The 24,928-nt window shown below is 42.8% G+C and overlaps 1 protein-coding gene across 3 annotated transcripts; it reads left to right on the top strand.

Moving 5' to 3' along the window:
- The first annotated feature begins 140 nt into the window (after positions 1-140).
- On the top strand, positions 141-24,725 carry acin1b (apoptotic chromatin condensation inducer 1b). Of its 3 annotated transcripts, none has more exons than XM_080902626.1 (18): positions 141-293; positions 2,905-2,970; positions 3,050-3,161; positions 3,567-3,640; positions 3,893-4,417; positions 4,508-5,191; positions 5,352-5,428; positions 10,923-11,043; positions 15,830-15,875; positions 18,397-18,542; positions 19,023-19,169; positions 19,270-19,447; positions 19,574-19,719; positions 20,439-20,546; positions 20,865-20,972; positions 21,319-21,679; positions 23,178-23,275; positions 23,368-24,725. In XM_080902626.1, the coding sequence occupies exons 1-18, from the start codon at positions 159-161 to the stop codon at positions 23,686-23,688; spliced, it is 3,453 nt and encodes a 1,150-aa protein (XP_080758752.1). In that variant the 5' UTR covers positions 141-158; the 3' UTR covers positions 23,689-24,725. The 3 variants fall into 3 exon arrangements, with proteins under 3 accessions (XP_080758752.1, XP_080758751.1, XP_080758750.1); XM_080902625.1 differs by having other exon boundaries at positions 4,505-5,191; XM_080902624.1 differs by having other exon boundaries at positions 3,893-5,191.
- The last annotated feature ends 203 nt before the right edge of the window (positions 24,726-24,928 follow it).

The raw sequence follows: 24,928 nt of genomic DNA, 5'->3' as shown, positions 1-24,928 counted from the left end.
TTTATTTGTTGTTATATTACTATATTAGTCGTGTTTATACAAAAAAAACATTTTGGTAAGAGGATCGTTCGGACAAGCCGAGCGCTTCCGGAAACTCCCGAGCTGTGACGCCGAGCGGCAGCCGTAGCGACGGAGTTTAGACAAGCGGAGGGAGCAAAATGGCGGACGAAGATATTACGCTTGATGGAAAACCTCTTCAGTCGCTCCGAGTTGCCGATTTGAAAGCGGCTCTGGAGCAAAGAAACCTCCCAAAAAGCGGACAAAAGAACACACTTATCAAGCGACTCAAAGGGGTAAGTTTTCTCTCACGTTACGGACGTCTGTGCCGAGTCTGGCCAAGTTCAGCAGGAGGCGAGAGACAGTGGGGGGGTTAACAGTAGAGGCCGTAACGATGTGTGTATGTGTGTGGGCTGTGAAGCGGGAATACATAAATCGCCGTGCACGCGTTATTACTCATAAACAACAGTTTTCCTCTTCGACTGGTTGTAACTGACAGTTTAACCCGACGGCCCGGCTACCGAGTTCGGACTTAATTCGTAACTACTCGCAGAGCACCGTGTTGCACACAGTTGAACTGTGCACCTGTCAAGTCCAGGCCTAAGCTGAGAGTAAGCAAGCCAACAGCCGCACATAGTGTACATGACAGTGCCCGCGCGCGCACCGTGCTTGCGTGTGCGTGCGTGTGTGTATTAGGGTTACGGGGGGCGCGCCTCGTGATGTAAACACATTCCGCGCATAACCAACAGCTATTTCATTCAAATTTTCTTCAACTTATATTTTTGTAAACGCCGTTTTCACCGTTAAAAACCGGGATCATCTCCTTCGCTAAAGTCACATTTAAAAATTATGTTACCAATTGATTGGTCTTTTTTTAAATAATACGTTGCTTTATGTATTTATTTTAATCATAAGATTATAGTGAAGCAACACCTCTTGATTGCGATATAAACTCCCCATATCTGACTCAAACCGTGCGTTAACGGCACAGTATTAAAATAAACTGATATCAGCATGCATACAGTAAAAAATACGGTGCTGATAAGATTAAAGCAATAGAGTTGCTCTTAAAGTCTCTTTAAGGCTTTGTTGATGGAGAATAATTTTATTGTGATTTACCTATATTCAAATTATTATTCAAAACAATGATGTGTAGGATGCCTAAAGTTTTTTTTATGTGCCTTTCTTGTCAAAGAATTTAATACACACTCACTAACTACTTCAGGTACACCTTACTAGCACCCTGTTGAGCCCCACACGCCAGATGGGGTTTCAACAGGGTGAATGAATGTGTTTATATGAAGCGCTTCAGTCAGGATTCAGAGTTTATCTTTGCACAGAAAAAGCACTGATGGAAAGTGTCTTCTCTTTACTTCGAACAAACATCTTGGATCTTTTAGGATTTAGGCAGTAGAGAATGTATAAAGAGAGACTCATGCATGCTTCATTAGTTAGACAGCGCTAGTACTGGGTTGGGCTTCATTTTTGAATTTCTTGATTCTTCTTGCCAAAGATTCAACAAGGTGCTGGAAACATTACTCTGGGATTTTGGTCTATATTGACAAGATAAGTTCACACAGTTGCTGCATATTTGTCTGCTGCACATCCATAATGGCAATCTCCCATTTCACAAAATCCCAGAGTTATTCTATTGGATTGAGATGTGGTGAGAGTGTAGGTCATTTTAAGTACAGTACACTCAGTGTCATTTTCAAGAAACCGGATTGAGATGATTTGACCTTTTGGACACGGTGTGTTATCCCTGTGGAAGCAGCCATCACACAATGGCTAAACAGCGGTCATAAAGGGATGGACACGAGCAGTGAAAATATTCAGGTAGGCTATAGTGTTTAAACAATGGTCAGCTGGTAATAAAAAGCCCAAAGTGTGTCACAAAATATCCTGCACACCATTACACCTCCACCACCAGTCGAAAACATTGTTACAAGCCAGGATGGATCCATGCTTTCATGTTGTTTACAGCAAATTCTGACCCTACCTTGCATATAATGGAACAGAAAGCAAGTCCAATAAGACCAGGAAACATTTTTCTGGTCATCTATTGTGTAAGACATGTGAATTGTAGCCTCAGTTTCCTGTTCTTAGCTAACAGGAGTGACACCTGGTGTGGTCTTCTGTTGCTGTAGTCCATCTGCTTCAAAGTTAGATATATTGTGCATTTAAGATGCTCTTCTACATACCTCAATTGTAACAAGTGGTTATTTGAGGGAATCATTGGCTTCCTGTCAGCTTGAAGCACCGTTCTGACCTCTGCTGTCGAGGCATTGCTGCTGCTTACGGGATATTTTGCCTTTTCCACACCGTTCTCTGTAAACCTTAGAGATGATTGTGTGGGAAAATCTGGCTTGAACAACCATGCTACGTTCAAAATCGCTTAAATTGCCGTTCTTTCCCATTTGATGTTCAGTTTAAACTTCAGCAAGTTGTCTTTATCATATCTGCAAGCCTAAATGCTCTGAGTTGTGATTGGCTGATTAGATGTTTGTGACAATGAGTAATTAAACAGGTGTACCTAATAAAGTGGCTCAGGAGTGACGATGCTTTTTAGTCATAAATTTATTGCATGTGATTAATAGACTATTAAGTTAATATACATGCATTTATGTTAATTCTTTTTACAATTCTTAAAGTGCCCTTTTTTATTAAGTATCTTACATTGTAGGCACATTTAGTATTATTATTGGGTTTAGGTCTGCCTTTTTAATGTTGTGCACAAAATGCAAACCTATATGCGATATTTAAATATACAAAAAGTCAACAGGTATAACAAGCGTTATAATTAGAGGACTCAGAATTCTAGTATCTGGTTTACAGTTTTCTTTAATATTCATTCTGGCATTACGTTAACATTTAAATGAATTCCCCTCCCCTCCTCCTTACCATCAGGCTCTGATGCTGGAGAACCTACAGAAGACATCGTCCTCTCACAGTGGGCTGCAGCCCAACTCTCAGGTAGGAGATTTTAAAATCTGCAGTAGTCTGGTGATGTTTTGACACAATGTCACATTGTTTTAAAAACGCTGTGTTACAGATAGGAGAGGAGATGTGCCAAAACAGCTTCATAAAGCAGTACCTGGCCAAGCAGCAAGAGCTCCTTTGCCAGAGACTGGAGAGAGAGGCCCAGCAGGGGCAAGACGCTGATGGTAAAAGATTCAGACCACAAACACACACTTGGCCCGTCCTTTGGCTCAGACGACTCGCAAAAACTCCCTGGTGGTCAAACGTCTTTGCTTACCTAACTTTATGTGCTTAAAAATTAAAAATAACATTTAAATAAATGTGTAAAACCTACAGTGGCTTGTCAAATGAGCATTTCACACTATGGGAAAAACTACACTCTAATCTCTGATTTCACAGCCATTAAGACAGAATTTCTCTAAAAAACGATTCAAGTTTTTATTTCTCTTTTTCGGTGTGAGGAAAAGAAATCATTACAAGTTATTGTTAGAAAAGTTTTGCTTGTGTGAGATCCAGTAGGCATGTCCTGGGAGTATAATTCTCAGACCGGGGTCGACTTTTAACCTCTGCCTCGTGCTTCTGTCTCTCAGAGAGCCCAGCTGTACCTGAGGAGGATGAAGAACACTCGGAGGACAATGACAGCTCCTCCTATGCCTCTGACAAGGTCAGTACCCTCGAGGAAAACAAAGCTTTTATCCTGTGGAGCAGAAAGGTACAGAAGAATCAGATTTTCCGCATTTGTCAACATTCTGTGTACCAAAACAAAAATAATAGCATGGTGCTTTTTGCATGATATAAACTATTTTTTTCTAATGATTACAGATTTAATCTGATTAAACTCATTTTTTTTAAAAATACATCAGCAGAATTAAGTCATCATGTTTCGTCTCCCACTGACTCAGTTATCTGTGCGCAGCCACGTCAGGTTCTGGCCAGGCCTGAGGAGAGAGGGGCAGGAGACTCAGTGACAGGTCATGGCACCACCCTTCATCACCAGGAGGCCCATGACGCTCCAGGAGCTAGGATGCAGCGAGCCACCTTTCACCAAGGACACAAGGAGCCACCAGCACCCTCTCCTCCCCGTGCAGTCGCCTCCCTGTCAGTGCGCGTTCTGGGACAGCCCGACTGTCCCCCAGCAGTACCCCCAGCTCAGGAGAAGGAAGGCACCGCACCGAGTGAACCAGGATCGGCTCGTTCTGTGCTCCACCTGAGCCGATCTGCTGGGGGTTCAGCATCAAGCCATGTCCATGAGGATAGTGATGAAGGTGATGATGGTGATGATGAGAGTGATGATGATGAGGACTGGGGGCCTGGTCCCGGTGGGGTCCGAAAGGGAAGCAGGGGACCTGCCCCATCGCAGCAGATGCCACCCAGCGTCCCATCATCAGCTGGAAGATCCAAACGCAAACTTCAACCTCCGCAGCACATCCCACCTCCACAGGTACACCACACCCCCATGCAACTGCGCCACCCCACACCTCCTCCCTCTCCACCCCCTAATCTGTTCCCCCTTCCTGACACTCCCAAGCAGAGCCCGCCAGACCCAGATGACCGTGAAGAAGCTGGACGCAGCCAAAGGGTGGTGTCATTCCCACCTTCCAAGGTGCAGAGGCAAGATTCTGACTCAAGTTCTCGTTCCAGCAGTCCCGAACCATGCGTGAAACGTGGGACAGGGCCCCTTTCTCTGCTTGTACACAAGATGGAGTCAGAGGGGGCTGGTGTGTCAGGAGAGACTGCACACTCCACTGCTGAGTCTTCCAGTGAATCCCCACAGCCAGGACGGGAGACAAAGATGCAACAAGAGGACAGGAAGATGGAGGAAGAGAGGCAGCTGAAGGAGAGGGAGGACAAGGAGAGACAGCAGGAGCAGAAGAGAGAAAGAAGGAAGGAAGAAGAACAGGAAAGAGAAAAGAAACGCTTAGAAGAAGAGAAGGAACAGGAGAGGAAACGAATGGAGGAGGGGAGGAAACAGCGTGAGAAGGAACGAGAAAAAGAGAAGAAACAACAACAGGAGGAGGAGAAGAGAAGAGAGGAGAAACGGCTAAAGGAGGAGCAGGAAAAGAAACAGAAGACGGCAGATGAAGACAAGAAGCTGGTGACTGAGGTCCAAGATTCAGGTTCTTCATCAGATTCTGACTCCAAATCAGACTCGTCGTCACGATCATCACAATCGTCCTCCTCTCAGGATAAAACACCACCTGCCAGGAAGCTGAAGGTTAGTAAATAAACTGTTGTGGATATCAGGGAATAGTTAGAAACCGTGCACTATCTGTAGCACTAGAAGAAATTTAACCTTCAGAGTGAAGAGCATTTTGAAGCTGAATCTCTTTTCTCTATATAGCTTTTTATTGTTTTTATTTTGAATCATCTCACAGAAGGTGGACCAAGAAGCAGATGGTGAGAAAAAAGCTGACCCGAGTAAAGGGGCAGAGACACCACACCTTTCCAAAAGGTAAGCAACCTTTATTAAAATATATGAAACCTGAACAGCAATCCTAACCCTCACTCTTAAAATGAGTGCTTTACGTTCTTCAACATAGCTTAACTTTTCAGTTCACCAGTTAAATGGTTTACAAGACAAGGCGGTTAACACTTGTCTCACCTCTTTATATCAGTTGTATTAAGCATTGCTAAATATGCCATACAAACATAAAATTTGCTTAATAACCTGTCATACAATAGACAAACACCGGGACTTAATTTGTGGTTCCATTTTTTTGATTCCTGTATTCCAGATTTCTGAAAGTGATTTATAAATCGCTTTTCAGGAATAACCTCACAGAGTTTGGTAACTAATTCTGGTGATGGATTTACAAAGAGATGCTCACTGGCTGCTGATGTCCAGGTCAATTTTCATCTTCTTGTTCTTGTTTCTTTCATGTTTCCTCTCCTCATAACTGTGTCTTCCTCACTTAAATCACAGGATGTTTTGGGTATCGTAGATCGTGATTCTATTTCATAGTTATATGGTCAGGCAGGGTTCAGCATAGCCAATGTTGGACAAGCTTATTGGCCATGTGCTCAGGCCTGTGATGGTATATGCAGCAGTTGTGAGGCACCCTGACCAATTAGAAGTTCTTCTTACAACCATTAAAATACAGTTAAAAGCTCTTCATTAAAACCCTTGCTCTGATAGTTTTGAGCTGCTTGGGTTGTTTGGGTCGCTACAGAAAAATACACACATCGAACACCTAGTGCAGTATTTCACAAACTTGCAACAGCTGCTGCTCATGTTAAAATCAGAAAATCTTTTGCACCTGGTCAACCCTGTAATCACAACTCTGGTTGTCATATGAGGATACGATAAAGTATGTCCTGTTTGTGTTTGTGTGTTTGATTTTCTGATAGTTGACGTGAGGTGCTGTACTTGCAGCACGTGATAGCCACTGTGCTTTTGGGCTATTGAAAATGTATAAAAACTATTCATGATTACAATGGCTGAAGAACACAAACCGAAAAATATAATGTCATTTTTTTTGTGTGTCTTTATCTCGGCTCACCGGAGCGATGCAGTTGCTGTGTGCAATGTTTCTGCACAGACGATGGGCCATATTATATATATATACACACAATACTATTATGTTACTGTCAGCAAGGTTTATGATGGCCTATACATGAAAGTGGAAACTGAAGAGGAATAGGCCTTTCAGCTTATTTTGCTTTACTATATCTATAACAAGGCTGTATAACATGCTACCGAAAGCCACTTCTGGTCACACCCAGGGTTAAAACACAGTGTTTATTGTGTAATTGTCAAGCAATTATTGCTATATAAACACTATATTGCTGTAGTAGTTATTCATGCATAAAGAATTCAGAATCATGTGTGATGGTAGATAAATTGGTGTGCATGTTTGTAATGGCAATCAACTTGAGTTTTATCCCAGTAAACTAGTAGTTTAATTGATAAAGATTATTTTTAAGCCTGCTTGGTGACATAAAGAGTGTTATATGTAATTAATGGGCATCTAATGGCACATATCTAAAAAGTTATTCATTTAAACCTAAACATATCTTAATGGTTTCCTTCTTGTAGCACATATTATGTAGTTTTCTTTTCTGGTGCTGCGTTAAAGTTTAAATACTTTTTCTTTCGATATGCGCCAAGGTTGGGCGTTAAATTGGGCTTTTATTTTGGAAATCTCAGACCGGAAGGTAGCCGTTGCTCTTTCGCGCTAGCCAACATGGCCGTCATGCATGCAGTGCATCCCTGATACCGACGCAGTGTATGGCTAATCAGTAATTGAAACATACGAGCAGGATATTTTTTAAATTTCGCGTTGCCGGTTTCAAGCAGCGCCTGACCGAAATAACATCCAGCGGCACGGTGTCATCTTTTATCCCCGGGGGTTTCCTTTCAAGGCCGGCCATAATGCTGTCCGAAGGCAACAAAAACGGGTAAGAGGGAGCCAGAGGGCGATTCAAGGCTTCAGGTTGCCGTTTGTACTTTCACACCACTTAAATAGAAATCTGCCGGGATACGTTATCCGGGTTCGGCGTGTCGTTTTGCGCCGAAAAGCTAGCAGCTCCTGCTCGGCTGATGAATATCATATCATGTGTCCACATTGGCCTGGTTATGAGCGTGTTCGCCCATGTGAAGAGGACCGGGGGTGGGGACGGCGGTGAAAGCCTTTTGTTGGGTGAAGGAGCAAGGGAAGACTTTTTTTTTCAGAGCGGGAAAGTGGGGGTCTCCTTTCTTTGAACAATCCTTGAATTAAATTTGCACTAAAGGAGCTATTGATGAATAAATAATGTCCTCAGATTTCAGGATGTGATGAGAAGTATGTGGACATTGATTTCTCCTCTTCCATCTTTCCTTCTGACCTCGTATTTTTCCTGGCATGCTTGCAGCCAAGATAAAGGACTTTCACCCCCCTCTTGTTTTAGAATATCTCTTTAAAAGCACACTTATGTTTAATCTCCGCATGCATTTTGATGCTTAAATGACAGTGAACAATATTTGCATTTTTGGCTTTGTGTTGCTGTAGCTGTTAATGATCTCACTGTTGTCAAGGGAGATCATTAAAGCAGACATCTGTTAGCTGTAGAGTCAGTGTGAATGGTCCCTTATGGTGTGATAAAATTGTCCCAGCTGGTACCAGCACTCTCGCTCTCCTCCCCTGGGATCTGACTGTATGTCCAGTTTGATTGGAAACCATGTTTTGTTAAATTGGCCCTGAGCCGCTTGCTTTTTTAAAAATCCATTTAACGTTAATATGAAAAAACGTTATGCTTCAACATTTTACAGATCTTGTTCCTCACCTTTTAACGGGCTTCCTCATTCCTGACTGGTGACATTATTGCAAGATTATTGAGTAGCGAGAGAGGGAGCTTTAAATGTGTTACTTGAGAAGAAAAAGCTGCTCATTCTTTCTCTCTGTGGTCATTCGTCTTAAGATCTTAAGCGGGGGTTGTATTTCTAGCTGACATCTGTCTTCCCTTTATAGCCGATGCAGGTGTTCCTCTGGCCTTGCCCACACACCCGTAGACAATGAAACCAACACCTAGAGCAAATGTGTAGTCTGTGTGTTGTGTGGAGGAAAGGGAATGCTGTCGTCTTCATGACTGTCCTGCTGGTGACTAATCTCAAGAAGAAGAGGTGAAACCGGTTCTGCTGTTGCCCTGGGTAGATTTCAGTACTGAGACTAACATTACAGCCCTTCCTCTAAAAGATGCAGTAAAACTTAACACTGGTTGTCTTACATGTCATGGAGAATGTGCAAAGCTAAGATTTGTCTGTCTTTAACCAAGACTTGTGAGAATGTTTGAGTAAGTATTGTTGGATTATAGCGAGATTGTTGTCACTTTAAAAGACATGGATTTGAATGTGTAGACCCACAGCTAACACCTCGCTGAAGGGGTTCTTTGATGCCTTTTGGTAAAAGTGACTCACCCAAAGTGACTATGGGTGTAAAACCTTCCAAATATATTGAAAACAAAATGATTGAAAAAAGCTTTTCCTTCATGCGTTATATACCCAATATGACCCTGTTCTTCAAACACTGTCCTTCAGACTCGCTTGCTGTTTAGTTTAGTGCAGGTTAAGATATCAGAAAGACTTTGGTCGGCCAGATCTGTGTAGATGAAGTAGAAGTCACAAAGAGATTTGTGTAGGTGAACCTGAAGGAGATGACCCTGTGTTTTCTACCACCTCCATCTTCACGTGATCGTTGCCCTTGTGAGATGGGCTTTAGAGTCAAAAATACGCCAGTTTTTATTTTTCATTTTATCTCGTGTAAATTAGATTTAAAGCTGAACCCATTAAAGTCTTTTTTGCCTAGTAATAAATGCTAATTAAGTTAATTGTTTGGTTTTTTTTGTTAAATAAGTTGTTTTAATACTGACCCACAATCCTATAACCATGATTCATATTTTTGGCATTAACAAACTAATCAATGAGTCACTTGTGTGGATAACAAACAAAAATGAAGGAGTTTCATCCTGTAGCCTTTTATAATGATCGAATAAGTATTTTTGGAATAGACACACATTACTTTATTCTTAAAGATTTAATAGGCAACTTTTATTCTTTTCCTCAATAATTAGTGAATTAAAAACATGTAACACACATCACATGCACTGCTCATATTTGTTTGTTTCTTTCTGGAGGTTATAGCTATCACTGCTGTTTTTCTGCACAGGCTGTTGAATAAATGGCATTGAACTAGTGCCTAAACGTGTTGGAGATTTTTGCATCTTGAACAGGCTTTTTGTTGCCTTCAGGTTTTTTAGTATTGAGAAGCATTTTTCAGTGTGTCCTGTTACATATAATGCAAATAAGCATGCGAACAGCAGTGGGTGATGAGCACGGTGATTAGAGTGAAGGATGCTACAGGATGTGATTCTCCCACCTACAGGGTGCTGCCTCGCTGCCCGTGGCATCACATGGAGGCAGCGGAGGCGGCTTCTGATAATGCTGGTTGGGGGAGTTGAGGGGGTAGCTAAAAATATAATGATGCCATCTCCTGTTTTTATCTTCATCTGAGATATGAGTAATAAAATATCACAACATGAGGGGAAGCATTTGACTGTGTGAGGTCCGACTCCATTAACCGCAGTTCATGGCTTTTATTGGTTGAATCAGAGGTGTTGTTATACTTTTCTTTACCCCCACAATGATCCAAATGGATAAGATGAAGACCACACACAGTCTTCTGTGAGGTTATGTCTGAGTATGAGTTAGTCTGAGAAAGGTTTGTGACCCTGGGTGTCAGTTAGCTGGTGAGTTATTTATAGCAGGAGTGACCCAGATCACTGGCCTTCACCACCCTTCCTCTCTTTTCCTACACATTGTTTTTTCTCCTATTATACAAACCCTAACACTGCCCAGGCCTCAACAGCTTAGACATTAATAGCTGCCGGACTCATTTCTGTCTCAGTTGTCTTTGATTGGAGCCTCAGCACTGGTTACTTTCTATGCTTGTTAAAATGTGGCCATGTGGGACATCCTTCCCCAGCAATCAAATAAAAATAATACTGGGAATTTCTTTTTTTTTAACTGTAATTTATGGTCACAGTAGTTTCTCTCTGCTCTCGGTTTCACCGTGTATGTGTGTGAACCCCTCCTCGATCCCAGGAGATTCACCAGCTGTTTTCACGCATGTTGCAAATCTGAGACTTTCTAGACGTTTATGCAAAGCTGGATGTGACAACATAAATGTCAGACATTAAATGTTTTAAAGACTCTGTAATCCCTAAACGGTTAATATGTTAACCTTGTAAAACCCCCTTCATGAAAGCTAAAAGTATGCATTTCATATCCACTGGGGTGGTTTACAGAAACAAAATTTTAAAAAAAACTGTCACTGGCTAAATGTTTACGGCTTGGACTGTAAGTTGCCTATGTGTTTATTATAATTGATTGTGTAGTTATGGTCAATGTGAGGGTTTTTTTCATGGAAATAACCTTCACTCTTATCCTTTCTTCCACTGTTTTCCTCCTGCAGGGAGGTGTCGGAGCCCAGTGCAGCCGCCGTGACGGAGGTGGAACCAGATTCGGAGAGCTCCATGGACCAGCAGCCAGCCTCCGGGGCTGAGCCTGAGAACAGTGAGGGCCGCCATGAGGAGGTAAGGTCACTGGGAGGGTGTAGGAGCCTGGGTCTTTTCCTGTCTCCCACTAACCTGCATCCTCACTCATATACAAGCATGTTTAATTATCAGTGTAATTTAAGGATGGGTTACTCAAAACCAACACACCCCAGTTTCTTTGCAGGTGTTAATGTATTTTTTGCCTTTGATTAAATCTGACTTTACAGTGTGTTCATCAGTTAAAGCATCGTAATAGACAAATCACTCAATTTTTTGCACAAATGTTTAGTGTGAATGACCTGGGGTTGAGTTGGAATTGGGTCCAGGGTTAAATAGGAATCACCTCATCCCTTCCATCTGCTTTTAATTCAACTAATATTTCATAACAAGCTCATTCATTTAGATGATCTCTCACACATGTCCATTGTTTGTGTGGGCCCTGCAGAGGTACATTAAGTGGTAAAAGCTGCTGGAATGAAAGTATTGATGGTTATACTGTGTTTAAAATAGATATCCATGCTGCAGAGAGTGCATGCTTATATATCCATTAGTGTGTGTGTGTGTGGGTGGGGTGAGGTAATGGCCTTAAACATCTAAAGATCCTGACACACCAAGTTGACAGTGACCCACTTGACATTGCTGTAGTTACTCCCTCAGTTGTGACAAGGGTCTGGTTGGGTCTGGTTTGATCACCATCAGATGAATATGAGGCTGCGTGTGGACATCTTCAACTACAATGCATATATCCATCAAGAAAGCACAATAGAATGGACTACTTGTCCATCGTGTCCACAGCTGTTTCTTTGCCTGTTTCCTTTTGTAAGAAACTATTTTAAAAGTTACTCGATTGTCACTTTTTGTTAAGTATTCTCATTAAGTTTGTTTCCTATTAAATTTGATATATAACTTCTTTCTCAGCACAAGTTCTTGCACGTGGTGTGTCAGGGTCTTTAAGAGGCATCATCACATCAGACAACATTTTTACAAGTACTGCCACCATTATAGTCTAATTATACCACAGAGAATTGTTGATAGTGCTAACAAAGCTCCCGTTTGTCGGATAAAGCTTTCATCCATCGCCCTCAGAAACATTAGAAAGGACAATCATGCATTACACTCCAGCCCATCTAAAGTGCTCGAATTAGATTTTCTGGTGAGCTTCTGTGCAGTTTGAAGTTGTTATCGCTTTTTCAATGTGAGTGTGTATTTGTGGGTTTTGTTTTCCCCCTTTGGGTTTGCATGAATAATGGACCCTGACATTGTGTGTAGAGATACATCAGGGCTTGTTTCTGCTGTTTCTTCCACCCTGTTTCTCATCTCCCTTTGTCCTCTTTCTTGCTCCTTTCAAGCTGCCTCCCTTTTTGTCTTATTCACTCTCTCTCTCTCTCTCACTGTCTATCTCCACCTCTTTTCATCTTTTGCCTTTGTATCCCATAATGAACACTTCTCTCTCACTATATATATTTATGGTGTGATTGCTGTTTAAAACCCCATTGATTGCTTTGTTATGAAGGTGCCCATGCCTCTTCCATTGCCCCTATTGGTACCTGCTGCGTACTACTACTACTACCACCAACAACACCACCAACACCTCCTCCACTCCTCCTCCTACTTCTCCTACAAGTCCTGTCCCGCTATGCCCAAGTGCGTCGCTGGTACCTGAGTTAGGCCCAGAGTCTGCAACCCCATGGCACTGAGTAAAGCGTCAGCCTGCAAGGCCTCCTGTCAGCCAGCAGTAATGGGAGCTTGCATCAGAGCACCACCGACAGCAGCGGCAGCCACAGGGCGTGGAAGCCTGCTCTCTGTTCTGGACTGGACTGTGTGGTGGTGATGAATGAAGGGTTAAAGGAGGGGGAGGGTGTCTGATGCTCTGTATCCCTCTCCCTAGCCCTTTCTGCCATTTTGAGGATAAACACAGTCTGCAAGTGTTGTCCTCCAAAATCCAGACAAAACTTCAGTTCTCCAGTTTGGTTTTTGATGCTTCCTCTGTTCCCACGCTGCCCTCTGCTTGTGGAGTGGAGTAATGACTTTGGACTGAGAACTGTTGCAGTAACTGCTAATTAATGCTGCTGTCGCCGTTTTGGGTTTTAAGACTCTTTCAAATGGAGCAACTAAGACAATCTGCTAGTAAGCAACAACCCATGGGCTTTTTTTCTTTTGTTTTTGTTGGACAACTTTGTGGATAAGACAAAAATCTATGGATGTGACACATCTGGATTTCTGGTTTTGTAAAGCCTGCAGCTATCATCTGCCTTGACAGTGTGGCACACCTTTCAAATGGGACTCATATTGAGCTAAGATCACAACAGTTTTCCTGAATGGTTCCAGTTTAGTAAAGACACAGAGAGACTTTTAAAGACATCTGTCCAAGGACAAGTAATCTGACCACAGTGATGCACTTTTTCTGTGGTTGTATTGATCATCTACGCTTTGCCAGGAAGGGTGGATCTGCTCCACAAACTGCTGCCCGTTCTTTCCCTGCAGTGAGCACCAGTGTGACTCAGTGGATGTCTCACCGTGACATTGTGATATTCTCTCTCTACTGTGGACCTTGCAGATGGACTCCTGCGGTTGTTGCTGTTACGTATTTATTTATGTATCCATCTCTTCGCTACACCCACAGCTTGGCCCTGGTAAATTTTTTTTGCATGGTTTCATGCGAGTGTGTGGGGGGAGTCATGCTAGCACTGCTATGAGCCCTCTGTCTTTGACTACAGCCGTGGATTGCAGTTCAACAAAGACTGGATTATTTTTTTTCCATCTTTATTCCTGTTAAGAGACTTGATTCTGATCTTCTGTGCAGTGAACTCAAAGCAAGCGTAAGACTCTCGCTGCATACTTGGAAACCTACGGAAACCTAATGGGTAAAAAAGAGCTGGAAGGCATCACAGACAATCTGGGGTTATCATGTTGAAAATCCCATTTTTTTCCCAAGTATCCACGGGGAATGGAGAATATGTAAGCACCAATGGAAATGAAAGACACTAGCCTCAAGCGTTAACAAAAGACTCATCAGATGTACGTCACAGATCCTGGACTCTAACAAAGTAAACCTACATCCCTCCCCTGACTCCGTCAGAGTCCACAGAGACGCTCTGAAACCTCTGCCACCCCCCTCAAAAAGACTGAATCGTGACTGTGTGACCAGCAGTCAGTCAAGAAAAGTCCTCCCCAGAAAAAAAGTCCAATCTGGTGATCAGTTCCTGCCTGGTGGCTAATCTGCACTCTCAAATCGAGCCCTGCCCTCACTTCTCTGCCTTCTCTGATTGGATCCTTGTTGCCTAGATACAGTGCACACTGTCGTGAGGTTGGGCCAGTAAGGAATCAGGTGTTAAATGGTACCAGGAAATGACTTGTCATTATACCTCTATTTAAAAATGTGTAAATATTTGACAGGAGTTAGTGTATAAAATATTTTTTTCCTCCTCTTGTAATTTAGTCCAAAATTCTGGAACTGTCATGTGTACTGCAGTTCAATTTGATATGTTTACATCAAGCCGAGAGTGCTCTGTATACATTTAAACACAGACTGTGGATCTGCAATAGCCTTTTGTTAATATGATGCATTCTTTAAGGTGAATTACAACTGCAGTATTGATAGTTCTGCTACAGATTAGTACGTCTTCAGCACTTGGTTTTCCACCTCTGCTCATTAGCACTAATATTTTACCATCATTCAATTGCACCACTTGACTCAGCTACACACCATTACCTTAATGCTTATTGAGTGCATTAGCAGCATCAGCACCCTGTAAACGCAGAATAATAGTTACAAAAAGCCACACAAGTTCAAACCATTCAAATTTGCAGCCACAAGAGGGCAAACAAAATATACCCTTATGTATTTGCATTTGGGGTTTTATTTTGTTTACCTGCACACTGCAAAATATCTAGAGATAATTAAGTAATATAGTGCTGTCGAAGAACACAGATCAGTAACGTTTCCCTCAGCACGAAATGGAATTAATGAAACTGTCAGGAAGCCACTAGCCACTTCATACGGTTTATTTAGGAAGCAAAGGTCCTGCACTTCCTGCCATCTACTGATCAAAACCTGAAACATGGCGAAACTCTTTTAAATCGAAAACAGTGATTTGAATGTGTTCGTTCTGTCAGGACCATAGTTGGGTTTGTGTGGAACATTTGCAATCCTATCAGCTGTAGTCATTGTGAAACATATTTGTAGGGTGTTTCTTATTGTAATAATAATTATTTTGCATGTAGAAAGCTAGTAAACATGACTTTACATACTTCTACATTCACTTATTATCGCTGCTAAAGTAACGCGAGCTCCTTCTCGTTACATCAGCAGTAGTGTGTGTAAAGTTAGGAAGCCTCTGAAACTTCACAACTTTGCCACAGTATGTAATGTTGGCACCAATTTTTTTTGGTGTCTGAAGAATTGTTTTAGTTTACTAAGACTTACTTGTGACTTTAGTCTGCAGATAGACACCATCTTGCTGCCCTACTTGTGTCCTAATACTGATCCTGTAGTTGCTTTGCTCTTAAAGTCCATATTGCTGTCAAACGCATGTAGAAGTGAAGAAGCATAAAGATTTATCTCAGCGGCTCTGAGCAGAGGTGGATGGCAGAAATGTGTCTGGAGCCTCTTGGTATAAACCAGAGATTTTTTATTTTTAATGTAATACAATTAGAGCCTCCGGGCTTCTGTTACTTTAACCCCCTCGTCCCCCCACCCCTCCTCCACTTTTCCTGTTTCACCTCGTCTCTGTTGATGCCTGTTTGGGTCTGGACTCCCGGTTCTCATCTCACCCCGCACCCCTGGGGTTTCTGTATGTTTTTTTCTGTCTCTCTCTCTTTCCAGAGCACCACCCCTAAGGCTTTTGCTGCTCGCAAGATATCCCTGACCAGTAAGTATACCAGTTATATCGTTTTTCCTGGAATCCTGGACCAGAAACCTTACCCATGTTACAGGATACATGACGATAGATTCAGCAGGATTTAAAGTGAAAGATTAGACACTTTTTTTTTTCTTTTCTTTTTTTTAAGCGGTGTACTTGCATGAGCAAGATGGCAAAAGTAAACTCTGTGTAATAACATCTAATCAGGAAAAACACTGCAGTACACAAGTTTCCTTTTTTATTTCAGCACATTATCTGGTTATTCTTGGACTCGACTACCATAGCTCCATGGATTTATCCTACATAGCACTTCTGTTTATCCACATTCAAACTGATGGGAACTTCTTCCAATTGGCTTCCCCTCACCTGGCCTCCTCAGTCAATCAAAACTTTATTTTTATAGGAATTTTTATGCATTAAGATGCAGAAAATAAACTGAAATACACACATACACCACCTTCTCTGCACTCTCTCAACACCCCTCCTACACACCCACTTCTACACATTAGACACCCACCTATCATACAGAGAAGAAAAAAATAAGTAAAGGGTAAATATAAAGTATAATAAAAATAATTAAATGAAAATCAAAATAAATAAAAATTAAAATAAATAAAACTGACACAAAAACCTTAACCAGGCGTGCTAAAAAAAGGAAGGTCTTGAGTTTTGTATTAAACATCTCAACAGTTTCGGCAGCCTTCAGGTCTTCAGGTAGACTGTTCCATAAACCCGGAGCATAATAACTAAAAGATACCTCTCCGTGAGTCTTGGTTCTAATTTTAGGGACTGTCTCCTAGCAGAGGACCTGAGGGCTCTGGAGAGTTTGTAGTGTAAAATTAAATCAGAAAGATAAGAGAGTCTTAAAAACCCGTTAAAGCATAGGTGTCAAACTCTGGCCCGCGGGCCAAATTTGGCCCGCAGCATAATTACATTTGGCCCGCGAAGCCAAACCAAATTACTATTAGAGCTGGCCTACTGGTATTATACAGCTAATATATATATTGTTTAGTATTAAGCTTTGCTTGTTCCATATTCAGTTTTTCAGCAAAACGTGTTTGAGTCCATAAGAAAAGATTCATTCCTATATCTGGAGGATTAAATATATTTCAATAAATATTAACGTTAGCCCGCGACTTTGTTCCAGTTTTGAGTTTTGGCCCACTGTGTATTTGAGTTTGACACCCCTGCGTTAAAGGATCTTTAAATCTTCCGGCTAAACCTGGTGATTGTGAGCACCGCTACTTCATCATGCAGGTGTGGACATTAAAAAAACAACCTAACCCTACTTGGAAACGCAGTTCCTCGCGTTTTTTGAGCATGACTGTCGTTCTGAATGTGAGTGTGCGCTGATTACTAAGACTGTGTCGGATATTACTGTCATAGCCTGCTTATTATGGGACCTAAAAGCAGACTTAGTCTTTCCATCAGAAGACAGATTTTTTTTTTTTTAAAACGTGCATGTGAAAAATCTGTCAGATGTCAGCAGATAAAGAGCCTGCCAGGAAATACAGAAGGAACGTGGCACATATGGCGTTCTGCTATCACCAAACTATTATACAGTATCTCCCTGCACTATTGGTTATATGTAGTAACCTGTAATAAGGGCCAAAATCCCAGATTTAGTCCATACCACAAAAAAAAACCCCACCACACTTGATTGCGATTGGATCATACACCAAAAATAAATTTAGTTGTCAACTGTTTCCACGTCACTTGTTACATGAACAAACTTTAAATAGTACAGCTTTAGATTGAGGAAAACTGCACTGACGTCAGTAGGAAAAACATAGAAGTCTACGTTTACCTCAGTGACTGAAGGTTTTGCCATATTTGAAATGAACAGCTGATGAAACCCTGTTATATCTTGGAGATGAGACAGCTGCTCCTCTGCGGTGTGTGCTGTACACCAATGAATGTAGTCTCTGTTGGATCGTAGCGTTGATGGTATTAAAACAACATGACATCCTTTGTTTTCCGTTCACACCTAATAGCTCTGGTAGCAGCACAGTGATTAAGAAATGATAATGAAATGAAATGGTGTGCTAGTTTGACTCAGAGTGGGTTTAAAAAAAAATTACTCACTGGTCTCTCCAATTTCAACACGCTACAGCAGGGATACTGTCCATGCTTGTTTCCTCAGAAATGCACTTTGCCTTTATCCACTACAGGATTCCTAGTCTCCTCTCTTTAAAAAGTGCTGCCTGTTAGCTCTGTGTTAGGAGAAAGCAGGTGTGCAGAGGCTTTCTAGCAGACTCTCTGTGGAAGCAAGCCAAAACAAAAATGGTCCAGTATTAGAAGATTGTTAAGGAAATTGTTTAATCTCTCAATTACATTTCTGAATTTTGTCCTAAATTACTTACTGCCACCATTGCCAAAACAATTTGGGTAAAAGCATTTGGACAATCATTGCTGCTTTCAGGCTGTGAGCTTGCAGTAACTTGTCAGTGAAATCCTTTTCACCAGAAGCCAAATCGCTCACTTTCATGATGATAAATTACTTTTTTTTTCTCTCCCCCAACTCCTGCAGACAGTAAGACTTCTCCCGCCACCACAGACGGAGGAGCAGGAGAGACTGAGACGGGAACCGCAGCGGGGAGAAAGAGGCGATGGGGTTCCAGCACGGCCGTCACTGCTAAGAAGCCCTCCATCAGCATTACAACGGACTCCCTGAAGGTACCAACACAGCACAGGGATGAGCACCTGGCATCCAACAGATAGTAGAGAAGTGAAGGTTATAAAAGGTGGTGTAAGAAGAAAGAACACTTTATTTTTTTAGAAGTTTCTGATTGAAGTGAAGCGTTTTTTTTTTTCTGGCTCCGGATCAAAACTTACATGATCATTCTTGTTCAAAGTGAAGACACACCCAGCACTTCTGACATTGTGATGACTTATTTTGGGAAGATTTTCCGTTTTAAATTGGAAAGAGTGATTTATCATGAGGTGTTCTTATTGTTTTCATTTGGTGGAAGCTTCACCTACATTTTACACTCGACTGCTGCTGTGAGGTGTGTCATATTATCAAACAATTGTGTAAGGAAATTGAAAATTTGGAAATTTGAATAGAATGTGTGAGAAGCTGTCAGATGTTCCCACATTAACATAATTCTTTTTCTCTTTTATCTCTTTTCTCCTGTCCACATCTCTACGCTTCAGTCTTTGATCCCCGACATCAAAGTGAACCAGGAGGCAGTCGTGGATCTTCACCCAGAGGAGCTGCAGTTGTCTGGTGATGAGGAGAACCCGGATGCCAGCAGAAGCGACCCAGACAAAGGCCTCAAGATCCGACGCACCGTCACACAGGTAAGGGAACGCCTGTAGGTGGCGTTGAGTGAAATACTTTGGAAACTACAAGGCTTCTCTTCATGTTCCTGTTTTGTTTTGGGCTTTTTTTCCTCTCCAGGTTGTCCCAGGTAGCAGCCAGGAAAATGGACAGACAAAGGAAGAAGAAGAAGAGGAGGTGGAGAAAATGGAGACAGAGAAACCACGTCGGACTTCCAGAGACAACAGGAAGAGCAGTCTTTCCGAGGACGCCCCAGAAACACAGACGTCTGTCAGCCTCGACGGGGAAGCGAAGAAAGGTGAAAGTTTGTGGATTCTTAATTGCTATAATTAATTGCTACCTCCAGCTTTCCGTCATGCCTGTAGCAACATTCCAGTGATTCCCTCTCACTCTTCCTGGCTCTTTCTCATTTTTTTTCCAACAGTTACCCCCAGCGACAGCCTGGTGCGTCGCTCCATAAGTCAACAGAAGTCCGGTGTGTCCGTCACGATCGACGATCCCGTCCGCACAACCAGGCAGCCCTCACCACCTCGTGGAAAAGTGTCAAACATCATCCATGTGACAAACCTGGTGGGTTTGTTACCACACACACACACACACACACCTCCCCAATCTGTAAAATTCCCCTCTTAATCGTGTGTGTTTATACCAGGTTCAAGAGTTAAACTTTTGTAGTTTTCCATGAATGGGATATATTGTATGCCAGTGGTAATCACATGATCATCACCATCTTTCCCATAATTACAGACAGGAATGCTTACCCAGGTGTTAAGGTTGTAGTCAGGCATCAGCTTAAGTCAGGGGCACAGAGCATGACTTAACAGACTGTGACAAGACTAGACGTTACACATTTAATCACTGCCATTTGGAGATTTTTGTTGCTTGCGTCATATGTGGGTTATACGTTGGTCACCAGGGCTCAGTAATCTCAGGTGGCCTTACACTTTAGAAACACAGGAGCTGACGGTGTAAGCAGATGTCAAACCTAGAAATGGCCGTCTTTGATCGTCAAGTGGGAAAAAATATGCTGTTTGGCCTGATGGTGGCACTAGAGGAGAACGTTACCTAAATTCAAAAGGGTTATTGTCTGAGCTGTGACCTTAGGGCATTCCCCTGTTTAATATGCTGCAGCTTTAATCTGTAATACAGCTGAAAGTGGTGAAAATACAGATTACATTTCATAAAACGATTAAAAAAATAATATATTGGTAGGGCTTTCTTTACCAGACCATCATTAAAGTATGTCTTCAAGTCTGAATCTTTTTTTTTTTTTTTTTTTTGTCCAACAGGTGCGACCTTTCACCCTGGGCCAGCTGAAGGAGCTGCTGAACCGTACAGGGAGCGTAGTGGAAGAGGGCTTTTGGATTGACAAGATAAAGTCTCACTGCTATGTCACAGTACGTATTGCCAAATGAACCGTTTCACTGCATCAGGAGTGGATGCATGTGGTTAACAAGCTACATGTGGAATTATGCAGCGCTCAGTTTCTAAAGTATATTGTTTCCTAATCAGCATCTGTCAAACGGCTCGATAATTTGTTTTTGCAAATATATGTTAGAAAATTCAACAAGGAACATTTGCATAATATTTTTGACCTCTGCATTCTCATCCATCTGCTTCCATCTGTTTGTGCCGTTGCCTGTTTTCCCAGCTTGTGTTGGCTGAGATGTGATTGGGTTGTTTTCTCTCTGTTTCCTTTCCTCCTACCCTCGTAGTACGCTACAACAGACGAGGCTGTCGCTACCAGAGCTGCCCTCCACAGAGTCAAGTGGCCTACGAGCAATCCCAAGGTCCTCAACGTGGACTTCTGTGAGCAGGCTGAGGTAATAACAAGCCAGAAATGCCACAAATAAAAATGCACTGCTTTCAGCACACACAAAACTTGAAGACTTCACATTGGGTGGTGGCGAGGACAGTCCAGCCTTAACATGGTTTGAGCTCATTTTATTATAATGGATCATTTTTCTGCTACTTTTAATGTACTGAGGAAAAATAGGGCTTCGCTATTACCTCTTCTTTAACTTCTAGTGAGTAGAAATAACTTGACCTCACTGGTTGCAGTCTAATATTGAGGTGTTTTAAAAAATAAACCTATAAATGCACCTTTGTGTGCATTTAATAATCTCTCCACAGCTACTCTTTAACCTGCCTGCTTATGTTTTCAAACAGCTGGACTTTCACAAAGGTGTCCTGAAGCCAGACAAAGAGGAGGAGCCTGTTCCCCCGCCCGCTGCCCCACCGATCCGGCTGCCCCCTCTGATGCCTGAGCGAGACAGAGAACGAGACAGGGACAGAGACAGGGAACGTGAGCGTGAACGCGAGCGAGACAGAGGTGTACGGGATCTGTGGGCAGAGCGAGAAAGGGAGATGCAGCGCCGAGAGAGGGCGCGAGGCGAGCGGGAATGGGACCGGGATAAAGTGCGGGAATTTGCACGGCCGGGAGAGGATGGACGACGATCTAGATCCAGAGACAGAGACAGGAAGAGGAGAGAGAGGGCCAAGAGCAAGGAGAGGAAGACTGATAAGAAGGGTAAGACAACTCACTAAGAGTATCACAGTGGGGGAGGGGGGAGTTTAATCCAAGTACACCTTACTGAAACAGACAGTAATGATTAATTAATCAACACGGAAAGCTTCCCGACTGTGTCACTTTTGGGGATGAAATGAGCTTCATGTATTTAAAAAGAAGCAGAGTGATCTGGGAGCTGGTTCAAAGAATCTGAGGCTTTTGAGAAATTGGCTCATTAACGCTTCAGTGTCCATCTCTTTGTGCAGCTCTACACTGCTCCCTGCACTCCTGCTGCATTTGGCTCACTCCTGCAAATATCTAACCATTTGCACAGGTCCACTTATCTGTGTCCTACCCTGCATTTGGAAAAACAAACCAAAAAAAACGCTACGGTAAGGAGAGATCAGTGGAGATAACTGAACATGATTTACTGAAGTTCAGAGCTTGTGATAAATAATTTGTCAATTAGACTCAAATTAAGCTACACAGCTGAGCTGAGTCCCAGCAGTGGGAGGAATTGGACTTTGGTGGTGGCCAGGATGAGGTGGAGATGGAGGTGAAAGGCGGAGTGATGGAAGAGATTCAAAGAACAGGGAGCAGAAGCTGATTGGCTTCTGAATGTGGGGAAGAAAATAATTGGACTGGATTGATGACACAAGTTTGGCAGCGTTGGGAAAGCTTAATTTTTTCACAGGGATCCAAATCTCTGTTTTATTAGATTGATGTTTCCACTTTGTGAGTTTAAGGTTTGTGATGAAATCACAAGTGAAAATGGTCAGAATGGGAGGGGGGTTGAGTTCAACTATATTTATACAGCACCACCTCCAGTAGGCCATTGGTGTGAATGTCTTACGGGGCTTTATATTGTAATAATACAGAGAAAACCTCAACAATCAGATGACCAGCTTTGAGCAAACACCTGGCAACAGTAGAAAGAAAAACTCCCTTTTCACAGGAAGAAACCTCCGGCAGATTCAGGCTCAGGGAGAGTTAGCCATCTCCCGCTATTGGTTGAGGTGAGAGGAAGAAGACAGGACAAAAGACACACTGGAAGATAGCCAGAGATTAACAATAACTATTGATTAAAAGCAGAGTGATGTATAAACACAGAGTGAAGAAGAAACACAATGCATCATGGGAAATTGCCAGGAGCCTTTGCTGCTTTATGAAAAAGGAAAGTTTTAAGCTTGATCTTGACATTAGAGATGGTGTCTGTTTCCTGAATCCAAACTGGGAGCTGGTTCCACAGAAGAGGGACCTGAAAGCGGAAGGCTCTGCCTCCCATTCTGCTTTAAATAAAATCTAAAGGTGCACAATTTGGCAAAGTAACTAAGATTTCTTTCCCAGCGAGCCCTTTACTCATATGCAATACCCAAAGTTGATAAACACAAGCAACCCCACATCCCCCAACTGTGCAGCAGTGTTTGCTGTGTGGTCTGTGAGTCACAACTTTAATCACATGTATATTTGCGCTCAGGTTTCCATGTGTAACAGCCTGGTTCTGTTTCCTCACTGACAGAGAAGGCAGATGAACCTCCAGCCAAACTGTTAGACGACTTGTTCCTCAAGACCAAAACAGCTCCGTGTATATACTGGCTTCCCCTCACCGAGGAGCAGGTTGGTCCTTCACATGTTGACATTTAGTGTCGAGTGACTGGTGTGGTTGTACTTGCACCTGAACAGTGCGCCGTGTTTGTGCCCCCTCTCAGGTGGCGCAGAGGCTTTTGGATCGCACAGAGCGACAAAAGGAGCGCGAGCGAAGGCATAAGGAACTGCAAGAGGAGGAGAAGAAACGCGAGGAGGAGAAGGAAAGGCTGAAGGGCCGGGAGAAGGATGGCAGCGTGGCGACGAGCGGCGGAGCAGCCGGGCGAGGCGCTGACGGAGACAGAGAGCGGGGCCGAGACAGAGATCGGGACCGTGAGGGGGACAAGAAGAGGGATGGCAGCCACCGGCCCCGACGACCTTCGCCGGGCGCTGCTAGTGGACGGCGGTCTCGTAGTCGGAGCAACCCGAGGGACAGGCGCCGCTGAGGGATGGACGGAGGCCGCAGGAAAAGCTGGAGAGGGAAGCAGTGTAGCTGAGGACGCAGCGGGCTGGCACTGGCAGGGGTGTTTCGGTGTCTGCTCCTCCCCTACCTGCCCCCACTGTGCTTGAATTCGTCCACTATGACACCAGCGTTGTCTTCCACACACTTCTGCCACCCACCCCACTCCCCATCTTTTTAACAAATTCCTTTGCAGAAACATGACGGTTCATCGCGCTCCCCTCCTCCTCCGTTCTCTTTCCGTCTTCCAGCAGAACACCGGCTCCTTCCTCCTGTAGAGAGTAGCGTTTCCTCCTCGTCTCTGTTTCAGTGCTGTCGGTTCCCCTTTGATTGAAGAAAAGAAGAAGGGCGGTAGTTTTCTGGCTCGCCTCTTCATTTTTTTGTCCCACTGAGGTTTTGGGAGCCCGCCTCATTATTTTAGTTCTGCGGGTGCACAGTTCCTTCCTCCTCAGCCCTGTAATAAAACCAGTCCAAAATAGATCCCTGACCTTCACATATTTTCTAGGATCAGTTTTAATGTTCTCCTCTTCAGCACAAAACATTTTTTCTTTATCTTTGTTTTGTTGTTGTTTTTTTTAATGTACCTTTATGGGCGACCTTTGTTGATATAAGTTAATTTTGTTTTCTTGGAAATTTGAGGAATCATGTTTATTTCTTCAGCCTTTGAAGGCTTGTTGTGCGAGTGACGTCTCGACACTGCGACAGTAGTGTTAGAGAGATGTGGCATTATGCCTAACTTTGTCCTTTTGTGGGATGAGGAGAGGATATGAAATACTCAGATGATTATGGGAAGCTGACCTTCCCTGCACTGATGTCTATTTGAAAACGCCTCCTCTGATCCTTCAATCTTATATTTAAGAGGAGGTGAAAATAAAAAATCTTTATCTTCTAATAGAGTAATGGTTAGAATTTTAAAATTTTCTTTTTTTAGTTTAAAACTGATTTTGTTGCTTTTTCCTCCTACAAGTGCTGAATGTACCGAGAATTAAAAAAAAAATATGAATAAACTTTAATTGGTTATCACATTGTCTGCTGGGATGTTTTTGTTTACATGCATTTCTTGTCTGGAGTAGCTTTGGATGATTCACAGTTAAAAATAATCCTTATTTATTCTCATACTGAACCACCCTGTTCACCCAGACTTAAACATGCTCCTTTAGCTCCCTTCTATTCTAATGATTGGTTGCCTCTTGCAAACAGAAGATATGATTAGTAGCAGGTGGGTG

The sequence above is a fragment of the Rhamphochromis sp. 'chilingali' genome (genome assembly GCF_963969265.1).
Source record: "Rhamphochromis sp. 'chilingali' genome assembly, chromosome: 1".
Classification (NCBI taxonomy): domain Eukaryota; kingdom Metazoa; phylum Chordata; class Actinopteri; order Cichliformes; family Cichlidae; genus Rhamphochromis; species Rhamphochromis sp. 'chilingali'.
This window is presented reverse-complemented; position numbering and strand designations above follow the sequence as displayed.